Below are 11,486 nucleotides of genomic sequence, written 5' to 3'. Positions count from 1 at the left end.
ACATTGATGCTTGGCTGGGAAGGAGATAGGGTTGCCAACAACAGGTAGAGGCTGCAGGTGGGGTGGGAGATGGAAAGCTGAACAGTGAGGGGGAAATGAAGGTACATTGATGCTAGGCTGGGAAGGAGATAGAGTTGCCAACTCCAGGTAGAGGCTGCAGGTTGGGGGGATGGGCAGCTGATCAGTGAGGGGGAAATGAAGATAGGTTTATGCTTGCCTGGGAAGGAGAGGTTTGCCAACTACAGGTGAAAAATTCCTGGTGATTTGAGGGATGGAGCCTGAAAAGGGTGAGGTTTGAGGAGCGATGGGACCTCAGACAGGTACAGTACCATAGACTCTGCTCTCCAAAAACCAGTCATTCCCTCATGGGGAACCACTGTTGCCAAAATCCAGCTGAAGGTTGGAGATCACTCAGAATTCCAACTGGTCTCCAGATGGCATTGTTCAGTTCCCTTGGAGAAAATGGTGGACTCTGTGTCCTTATACCCTGCTGAGTTGGCCCCCCTATGACAGCCAAGGTTATGTGGCAGACAGGGCTTCAGAGCACGGCGGGGGCTGGTGGTGGTGGTGGAGATGGACAACTGATCAGTGAGGGAGAAATGAAGGTAGGTTGATGCTTGGCTGGGAAGGAGATAGAGTTGCCAACTCCAGGTGGGAAATTCCTGGAGATTTGAGAGATGGAGCCTAGAGAGGGTGAGGTTTGAGGAGGAGTGGGGCCTCAGACAGGTACAATGCCATAGACTCTGCCCTCCAAACCAGCCATTCCTTCATGGGGAACCACTGTTGCCAATCTCCAGGTGAGGGCTGGAGATCACTCAGAATTACAACTGCTCTCCAGATGGCATTGATCCTTTCCCCTGGAGAAAATGGTGGACTCTGTGTCCTTATACCCTGCTGAGGTTGCCATGGCAAATTGATGCTGAGTGCCCACGGCCTTGGCACTCTCCCAGAGCCTCTTTCTAGCACTTATTGCATTTATTTCCACAATGGGCCTTATTCCTAGTTTATAAATAATAGATTAAATACCATATTTTGAAAACCAACCAAACAGCCACCTTTGAAGTGTTGGAAAAATAGTCAAAAATTCTTAAATTGTTCAGAGTGTCAATGGATCTTGCTTCCCTGAATGAGGAGACTTTCTGTTTAAAAAAGCTTTATTTCTAAGGGTAAAGGGTATACAGGAAAACTACAAATAAACAAAACATTTAAGAGCTATATTTCTGCTGCTTACTTCTCAAAGCATAGTCACACACTTCTCAAGCAATGGTGGACAAACACCTTCTTCTCGACCCCTAGAAAGGAAGTCACCTGAAAACAGTAACCAATCATTGTTCGTAAATGCACTCAGATTCGCGGGCTTTTTCCACATTTGCTGTCTGCCAGGTTTTCCTTCCAGGTCATTCTAAACAGTAGCATAGAAAGGTAAACAGGTTAACCCTATAATGGCTGGAATCTGAGACCCTGCAAACACACACATTTCCAACATGGAGTTCTGGTTAATGGTAGAATTGTTTCCACATCTGGGATCTCTGGGAAACTGGTGTCTGAACAGAGTAGATCTCGTAATCTGCAAAGGGAGAAGCTCAATTCTTGAAACTGCTTCTTTCTCTGGCTCATAACTGAGGCCAGGCTGATCTTCTCCTGGAGCTGGTATTCTTCCTAAGGAGAGGCTGCAGCCTCCATAAATGTGCTTTATGTCAACTAGATAGCCCAGTTGCCCTAATTATCTGCAAATATTATTGACATTTGGGATCACTACACAAGCACCCTTTTTCCTAAAAGGATGGCTAGGAGTAGAATAAAAGTTTATAACATTGTGCACCATCACGTGTTCAGATTTCACAAATACGGTACATATTTTGCAGAACTAAATTTGAGTCCAGTTAGCACCATATAGGCCAACGAGATTTTCAGAGTATACGCTTTGAAAAGTGAAACCTCCCTTCATCAGATATCATCAGGGAACTTTGACTCGTGAAAGCTCATACCCTGAAACTCTTGTTGGTCTCTAAGATGCTATGGACTTGAATCTAGCTCTTCTACTACAGACCAACACAGCTACCCTCTGAAACATTTTGCAGTACATCCACAACTGGTAACCTGCATGATTTCTATAATGTTTTCTGCTTACGTGTACTTGAGGAAAACAAAACATTAATGAAAAATAAATTGAACTTGCCTTGCCACAGAACATTTTAATAAAAGAAAGTTGAAAAACAATCCAGTATTTATAGTGATGCTGCCAATTAAGTAATGTTTTTGAAGTAAAGGATTGTAGAGATTATTAACAGTTCCACTGAAACCTTTCCATACTACTTAATCCACAATTAATCCATTAATTAGCCTTTAAACTCTTGCTCCTAGTTTAAACCTAAATAATTTCCTTATAGGTATCACTCATTATTCTTATTTTACATCATAGGAAATGCTCACTGCCTTTGAAAAGGAGTCTGCGGAGTCTAGACTACTGATCACAGCTGCAGTATCTGCTGGTGTAGAAACTATTAATGCTGCATATGAAATTGCTGAGATAGCGAAGTAAGTAGAATTCTCAAAACACTGCAAGTCTAATATACCCTGGCCTTGCAGCAGCATCGTATACTGGGTATGTGTCCATTCCAAGCTCAGCAAAACCCTGAGACATTTATAGCCTTTAAGAATACAGTTAGGCAGTTAGGGCTTACAAAGTTAGGGCTTACATGTAAGTTAGGGTTTACAAAAGATACAGAGGGCACATCTTTGCTACAGATTTAATGCCATAGTGAATAAGATGCTAGGAGATCTGTGATCAGTTCTCTCCAATGTTTTTTATTGGTGATTCCAATTTAGAATTTAGCTGCAGAGTAAGAGAGGGGTACATTTCATCCTCATCCTCCTCTGTCTGCTAGTTTCTCTACCTTGAATGATCTTGCAGAGCCACTATTTCTCCATTGGATAAAATGTACAAGTATACATCTGAACATATATTTGTCCTAAGCAAACACAAAGTTAATGCCTAATTAAACTAAATTGCTTCTGCCCCAGTGCTTATTACAATGCTTATATAAGGTTTTGTACTTGTGTTACACTCTTCTAAACCCATTTTACTTCAATGTACTTTGAAAAGTGTAACTCTGTTTACTGCACTTTCAGCTTCCTAGAGATTGCCCATTTGTTGTGCACACACATTATGTTTTATGGGTACAACTATACCCATGTGTGTACATAGTAAAAGTTGGGGGTGTCCAGTTACTGGGATATTTGGTTAATATAGCAGAGTTTTTGCGCAGTCATAGAAGCATGATACTGAGTGCAGTAAATAAATTCCCAAGAAGTATATCGCAAAAAAAGGTAAACTTACATTTATTCAAGTAGATTCGGTACACATTCAGATTGCAGTCAAAAGGAGAGAAAAGAAGCCTAATTTAAAGAGTACTTTCCCTATCGGAAATGGCCAGCTTGCCTAGCATCATGTGTATGGGAGTATGAGGGCACTATATCTACAGGAGAGACCTGCAGAGACATGTGTCTCCAGGGAAGGCCATGTGAGAGAGTGAGAGAGTGAGATGACAAAGTACTTTCCCTATCGGAAATGGCCAGCTTGCCTAGCATCATGTGTATGGGAGTATGAGGGCACTATATCTACAGGAGAGACCTGCAGAGACATGTGTCTCCAGGGAAGGCCATGTGAGAGAGTGAGATGACAAAGAAAGAGAGGAGAGGGTCAGAGGGCTGCTCCCAGGTTAAGACAAAGAGAGACATCCCATTCAAGGACATAACATCTATACACACCTAGAGTGATGTAGCACCCCCCAATGTCCAGGCATGCTGAGTCACTGACCGATTCCACAAATGCAGTTGTTCCGCCCTTGGTCTCCCGTTTCCCCCAGTTGTACTGCTCAATTTCCCACTATTTGCTGCGCGGCTGCATTTTGACCCACATCTCCTCCTGATTTCCCCTGCGTCTTCTTGATCCTGGGATAGTGTCACAGGATGCAACAGTCCTTTAAACTCCTTAGGATCAAGAAAACACAGGGGAAATCAGGGGGAGATGCAGGTCAAAATGCAGCCATGCAGCAAATAGTGGGAAATTGAGCAGTACAACCGGGGGAAATGGGAGACCGAGGGCGGAACAACTGCGTTTGTGGAATCGGTCACTCACTCCAACACCAGTGTCCCTAAGATTGTCTTCCTGGAAATAAACAGGCCTGGGTTTAGGGTGCAGCCAATGCACCACATTCACCCCCAGCTTTGTAGTGGCTCAGGAATACATGAGTTTTTCGTTTACCTAAATGCTGTCACTTTTAAAATTAAAGTTCTCTTCCTGCATAAAAATGTATCTAGGAGGAACACAGAGAAAAGAGACCTCTGCTGGTTAATTCCATCTGTTTAATTGTGGATTTCAAGGACTCTCTCCTCCTTTCTATAGCATGCCAGGACTGAAGTCTTTGACTAACTGTAATTAGCCAAATGTGGGCTCCTTAATTAATTGCTAATTTCTTTCTTAGCCATAGTTCAATCCCAATCAAGTTACTAGAGGGGAAAAAACCTTACCTTAGGTCCCGGTCACACGTGCCGGAAATTGCGGCAGGGGGGGAGCAAGGCTATTTGTGCCGTGGTAATTTGACCCGCCGCTGCGTGATCTGACACAACGGTGGGTGAAGTGGGTGTTATTCCTTGCAGCCGGCTTCCGGTGCACTTCATCCAGGAACCTGTGACGTGATTGGAGCATGCCGGAGCGATCACACTGGCAACTCCATCCTTGGCCCGTCGCAACCTTGTTTGATAGTGCACTTTCCATGGGTGTTTTTTACTCTGCTTCATTGGGTGACTGCTACGGGTTGCTGACGGGTGCAGGACGCTGGCCAGATGTGTCCGTTTGATTGCGCCAGTAAAATCTGTCCGGCATTTGTGAGTATTCCACGGCAAATTCTGCATGTGATCAGGGCTTTAATTTATTAAGGGTTCTTATTAAGGTACTCCACAACTGGATGTCATGGTTAATTAAAGATAGTTGTGAGACTTTTTGCTTGAAACTTGGTGTGCTGTTGCAAATGGTTGAAGGGGAGGGCAGGGAGTGTTTGAACATTACAGTTAATCAGTTTTGTTCCTGTCATGAATGAGTTTTGGTTTGTTTATAATGTCTGATTTAAGCCATCAATCATAGACAAAATGGTTGGATTTAAAGTCTGGTACCTTAATGCTTCCTAACTGGTGTTTATTATATTGCTGTCAGACTACTGGATTACATCAGTGTGATGACGTATGACTTCCATGGTGACTGGGATAGTGTCACAGGATGCAACAGTCCTTTAAACTCAGGTTCTGAGTGGTGTGAAGATCAGTGTTTCAATTGTGTGAGTAAGCACCTCTTTAATTCCTTTTCTTGTTCTTGCAGGAAACTCAAAGTATGTTGTAGAAAGATTTTTCTTTTTCTTTTGGCAGAAATGTGCTATGGAGTATTGGAGAGACCAAGGTGCCCCAGCTGAGAAACTTCTGATGGGATTTCCAACCTATGGACGGTCTTTCAGACTTAGTAGCAGTAGTAGCACAGGCCTCTGTGCAGCAGTCTCTGGGGCTGGTACTCCAGGGTCATATACAGAAGAAGCAGGATATTGGGCTTACTTTGAGGTATGAATCCTGAGAACATGCCAATTCATAATGGTACATTTGATAATTACCTATGTTTCCTTAGATTTTGATAAATTTATTAGATGAATGTTAGCTATGACTCATGTGAAAAAGCAATCAAAAGCTAATATAGTCTTTTTTTAAAAAAATACCTAGCAAATGAAATTTAGATATAATAAACCCTAATAAATAAATTTATTTATGTATAGTTTATTTTAAGATTAAAAACTCATACTGCGCGCTGAGTCTCCCTTCATTCAAGAAAAGCATCAACCACTAAGCAATTAATTGAGGCTTATTAACATGCCAGCGATAACACTCACCACGCCCAGTCAGGTAATAAATTAAATAACCTAAATGGGAGTTAAAAACTAGAGAGGGAAGAAACTTCAAACAAAACTTCACCAGCTCCCAAAAGGAGCCAGGCAAAAAGGAATTAAAAGTAGAATTAAAATAGAAACACTGGAGACAAATAGGGAATGACTTCCCTCACTGCTCCAAGCCTAGATAGCTCAGCTTCCTCAGAGGAAGACAGGAGGAAAAGCTTATAGGTTCCTTTTCAGTGTATTGTTCCAATGAGGGCTTAACTATTAATGTTACTAAGTCAAATGTTCTTCTTTTCAGTAAAAAAATGATCAAGAAGAACAGGTGCTCAGTAGCAGGTCAACCTGTGGAGCAAATGAAACATTTCAAATATCTAGGAGTCATTTTTCAAGCAAGCCCTTCTTGGAAGGTGCACTTTAACTCTGTTGTAAGAGTTGCTATGAATACTGGGAAGGCTATCTCAATACTTTATTATTCCTCTGGTAGCCAATATGTTCCTGCAGCAGGTTATCAGCAAGACATCCCAGGGGAAGACAGGGGCTTTTAGAAATCAATATTTCTATACAGTAACACTGATTTAATCAGCTGCCAAACTCAAGACTTCCTCTCACTTTCTATCTTAGAAGTTGTGCTAAAACATGGGTGTATGGGGAGGAAAAGGTACACATTTGAAAAGTATGCAGACGGAGAGTGATTTCAGCTTAGCGTACTTTATTAGATCAGGAACAAGACAACTTTAGTGGGCTCGAAGGCTGGCTTATATTTTCTGTGAAACCGCCACCCATAACAAACCCCAACTTCCCAATAGGTTATTTACAGTGGCCGAGACAGGATTCCTGCTTCATTTTGCTTTCCAAGGCCAAACTTGTCTGTTATTCCGGTTACCTTTTGACTTCCTACTTTAGCATTCCAGTCCCCTATGATGATGATGACATCATTTTTGGTGTTAGTTCTAGGAGGTGTTGTAGGTCTTCATAGAACCGGTCCACTTCAGCCTCTTCTGCATCAGTGGTTGGGGCATAGACTTGGATTACTGTGATGTTGAATGGTTTGCCTTTATTTGTATGCTTATTTGCTGCTATTCACATGTCTTACCAACTGCTTTAATCCAATCTTAGCTATAATTATTGCTCAGTTACTTATGCATCTTGCCGGAATTTCTTCTGGCTGCTTGCTCATAAAGCACTTACTTGTTTCAAGACAAATCTATTCTTTTGGCAGGTCTGCACTTTTCTAAATGAAAAGGACACCCAAGTGAAATGGCTGGATGAACAAAAATCTCCATATGCCTATAAAGGAGATATCTGGGTAACTTATGATGACATTTGCAGCTACAGATACAAAGTAAGACCTTTTTCTTCCTTTTTTTTGCTTTCAAGGCTTATCTTTTAATTTCCACTGTTAGTTCAGCTTTTGGGAAGCATTTGGTTAAATTCCATGCTATGAAGACTTCCTGTTATAAAAGGAATTCATAATTTAACCCCCCACATCTTTAATCTTTGTCTAAAAAGCCTGTTATTCCTTTGGCAAACTCTAAATAAATAACTCTAAATAAACTGTTCTATGATTTATCTTTTAAGAAACTGGAAGACATTAAAAAATCTCTCTCTTTTAGGCCAAATACTTGAAAGAGAAGAACTATGGAGGTGCCATGATATGGGCTATTGATTTGGATGACTATCTTGGTACTTTCTGCAACCAAGGAACAAATCCTTTAATAAGTGAGCTGAAAAGATTGCTTGAAACAAATGGTAAGAGAGTGCAATGGAGAACCTATACCTTAAATAATTGTCACTTCCTCTAGGATCTGGATGGGAACACAATGGTAGGTGTAGAAACTTACACCACAAATAGGTGATTTACTGATGTCCCTCTTGCTGGCCATCTCCTCCCAGTTCTCATGTGATGGACTTTCTATACCACTGAACTGGAACAACAGAGCCTTTCTAGTATTTTTTAAACTTTCTTTGGGGGCAGCTCCCCTTGCATCTAGATCCATTGGAGAGAAACTTTGTATCTTTGAAAGGGGCAGGGGTTGTTTCGTAGAAAAAGAGCTAGGGGAACTCATTAGCATAACTCATTAGCATATGCCACACCCCCTGACATCACCGGAAGTGTGTCATAAGGCCACACCCCATGACATCACCGGAAGTGTGTAGGCCCTCCCTGGCCCCAGGCAGGCAGGGGTGGGGAGAGGCAGGGAGGAAGCAACTTACCCTCCCTCTTCTCCTGCCTCCTCCTGGCTGAATGAGGGCCGGAAGCGGGGCGGCCGGAAGCAGGGGGCGGGGCTTCGTCATGTGCCCCGCCCCCGTACCTCACCCGGGGGAACTGAGATCCCCCACGATCCCCCCCGAAATGACCTCTGGAAAGGGGTATCAATTCCTGAAGCTGGACCTGAATTTGGAAATATGTTTAGAGACCAGAAAGAATCTGGAATGGCGTTTCCATTTCCCTCTCAGTTACATTATCCATGCTAGTGTACTGGGGAAAGAGCATGTGTGTGTGCACGTGTGTGTGTGTGCCTATAGCCCCTTTCAGATCCTCTTGATATGTGCATTCATCATTTTGGTGAATGGGTCAGCACACATATTTTCCATTAATTTACAGCTTCAGTATGCACAAACATCTAGGATTCTGTCTCTGTGTACTGAAGTTGTACATGCATGGAAAATATGCATGCTGTCTCATTCATACAAAATTGCAGCCATTTTCCCATTAGATGCAATTGGAGATCCAACACTGAATGTTTGAAAAGGGCTTAGAAATGCAGGACATCATCTGCTTATTAGTTTTTAATCCTGCACAGAATAAAAGCTAATCAAATCTACTTCAGCCTGGCATTTTAGACTGTTTCCCTTTTGAAATCCCCACTGGCCCGGCCTCCTCAGCTAGGCCCCAATATTACCTTGTACTATGCTACACCTGAATGTGAGGTGCATATATGTTCCTTATCATGTTGGCATGATATGTATGACCTTTACTACTCCTTACCTCTCTTGTAGAGATGAGTTGAGTGAAGATAGGGAGGTCAAATAGACAGCTTCCCTAGCAGTGTTCCAAGCTGGCAAAAGTGAGAATAATGAACAATTAAAGGGTTTAAAATGCCATTTGGTCCAGTCCCTTGTAGAAGGATACATTTCATCTTTCCAGATTGCTTAATGATTAATTTTTCAGGTTGTTTGGCTACTTCATGTGGCCAGTGAAACCTGTGAATCTTAATTACAGGTAATGTTTGTTCTGGATGGATGGAAACTGTTGAGTAGAAATTACAATGTTATGTGCTTACATCAGAAAAACAAAACAAGTCCCCACCCCCAAAATTAACTGCCTTAATTTTGAGGCAATTTATTGGTCTTATTTTTTCAGTCTTAAATTAAAGGAAAAATAGAACCAGTAAAGTTTCCAAGGCTGTGATCCCCTTGATTGGTAGCCTTTGCAAATTATAAGCCATAGCATCTTAGGTGACTAGACTAGAATGCCACAGCTGTTACATTGATGTTTTGACTCAATTCTGCTTGATTCAATTCTTTTTCAGATCCTGTTGTGCCAAACTGCCCACATGAAGTTGATCCTCCAGTGACCCCGTCAGATGATCCCACCACTACCTCTCCAGGGGATTCAGGAGATGAAAATTTTTGTACTGAGAAAGCGGATGGCATGTATGCTGACCCAAAAGACAAATCGAAATTCTACATGTGTGCAGGAAACCGTACATTCCACTTTGATTGTGCAGCTGATCTAATCTTTAATATTGACTGCAAGTGCTGTGACTTCCCAAAACATTAAGATTGCTCAGATCAAACCCACTGTCAGATTCCTTTGTCTGTCTATAAAAATGAGAAGCAGCCAAGTTTTTGGATGCAATGAGAAAAAGAGTACATTATTTCTCTTACCTGCCAATACTCTATCACTGTATAAAACCTAGCTTGGGGGGCAGCATATAAATGATTAATATTATGAAGCATTGTTATTGTGTCACTAAGAGGCTATATGTGGTCAAAATCAGGTCAATATGAAGTTCTGTGGCTGATATTATGCTTTGTGCTTTCACTGGTCCGTGGTAGTCAGGTGGTGGGCATGTATGAGTGGTTGCATCTTGATTGATTGTATGCACTGAACAACCACAACTGCTGCACATCAAATTAAAAACAATCCACAATTAAAAACAATTTGATTTTTGTGTCCTTAAAGCTTTTGCTTCCTTTTACCTGCCTTGAGTCTGAAGAGATAAGGAGGGTAGAGATGGGCATGGACCAGGAAAATGCGGTTCATTTTGGTTTATGGTTCATGGTGTGCCTGGTTCATAAGCCACGAACTGTCACGAACTGTTAAGAGCTAAACAAATCTGTTTGTGAGGTTCGTGATGTGGTAGAACAGGCCCCCCCCCCGGTGTGCTAGAGACACCAAACTCACAGGGGGTCTCTGGCTGACTCTCTTCTATCTGTTCTCCAAGGTTGGTGAGGATTGGATTTATGGGTCTGAGTTATGGTCCCCCAAAGAAGATGCCCCATCCTCCATTTTTTCCAATGGAGGGGAAAAAACCAGCAAAATAAGCAAGGGCAATAGAAGCCCAGCAGACCAGAATCAAAGTCCCCAAGAATCTCTGCAGTAGAAACTGAAGAGGGGGGTATTTTTGCAAGCCCAGCAAAACTAGTGCAATGTAATAGTGCCCAGTAGAACCCAGTATCATTGTGGCAATGCCAGCTCAACAGGATTGAACATTGTGGCAATGCCGGCTCAACAGGACTGAACAGCACAGAATCACACTCCAAGCAAGGGTTTTTTTTTTGCAAGCCCATCAGAACCAGTACAATTTACTAGTGCACAGCAGAACCTAGTGCCAATGTGGCAATGCCAGCTCAATTACAATCCAATCATGTGGGGTCATTTTTGCAAGCCCAATGGAACCAGTACAATATGCAGAATGCCCAGCAGTATTAGTGCAGTCACAGAGTGCCTAGCAGAACCCAGAAGCATTGCAAGCTTAAAAAGACTGATCTCAAAGCACAGAGTCACTAATCCAAGCAAGCTCTGTGCAAGAAAAGGGAAGTGAACAGAAAGGAACACTAGCAAGGGAGGGGGGCTTTTGAAACTGACATGATTAGTTTGAAACTGACAAAAGTCTTCCCAAGGTTGGAGAATTCCATGCCCCCTGTTGCTTTGAAGTTTGGTAAACATTTGGTAAACATTTGTTTTGAACCCACATGAACCTCCACAAACTGCTTGAAAGTTTATGAAAAGTTCATGCTGGTTGACTTGCCATGAACTTCAGTTCACAAACCATAAACTGGCCAAAATTCATCACGATCTTTAGTTTGTGAGCTGGTTTGTGCCCATCCATAAAGGTGCGGCACAAGTATTTTAAATAAATATCTCCTCCCTTTTGTTTATATGCTTCTTGAACATACAGCCTGAAGAGGAGTCTTGTAACCTTTAAATTGGTCCTAATAAAAGGTATTACACTAGGGTTGCTTTTGGATTTCTTTTGCTAATAAGTCTGCACAGAATTCCTAGGGTTTTAAAAGCTTGTTGAGGGTTGTTCTCAGGATTCT

The 11,486-nt window shown here is 42.1% G+C and overlaps 1 protein-coding gene across 1 annotated transcript in view; it reads left to right on the top strand.

The window, feature by feature from the left end:
• LOC107121887 (acidic mammalian chitinase-like) overlaps window positions 1–9,720 on the top strand; it is a 22,337-nt gene extending 12,617 nt beyond the window's left edge. The window contains exons 6-11 of the mRNA XM_015424897.1: window positions 2,423–2,538; window positions 5,216–5,336; window positions 5,425–5,610; window positions 7,156–7,278; window positions 7,550–7,685; window positions 9,470–9,720. Coding sequence (XP_015280383.1) covers window positions 2,423–2,538; window positions 5,216–5,336; window positions 5,425–5,610; window positions 7,156–7,278; window positions 7,550–7,685; window positions 9,470–9,720 — 933 coding nt within the window. The remainder of the gene's footprint in view (window positions 1–2,422; window positions 2,539–5,215; window positions 5,337–5,424; window positions 5,611–7,155; window positions 7,279–7,549; window positions 7,686–9,469) is intronic.
• Window positions 9,721–11,486: the final 1,766 nt, after the last annotated feature.

Source organism: Gekko japonicus, unplaced genomic scaffold (assembly GCF_001447785.1).
Source record: "Gekko japonicus isolate JY-2015 unplaced genomic scaffold, Gekko_japonicus_V1.1 scaffold1404, whole genome shotgun sequence".
In the NCBI taxonomy this organism is placed as follows: Eukaryota; Metazoa; Chordata; class Lepidosauria; order Squamata; family Gekkonidae; genus Gekko; species Gekko japonicus.
Note: the sequence above shows the minus strand (reverse complement) of the source record. Positions and strands in the feature narration are given on the sequence as shown.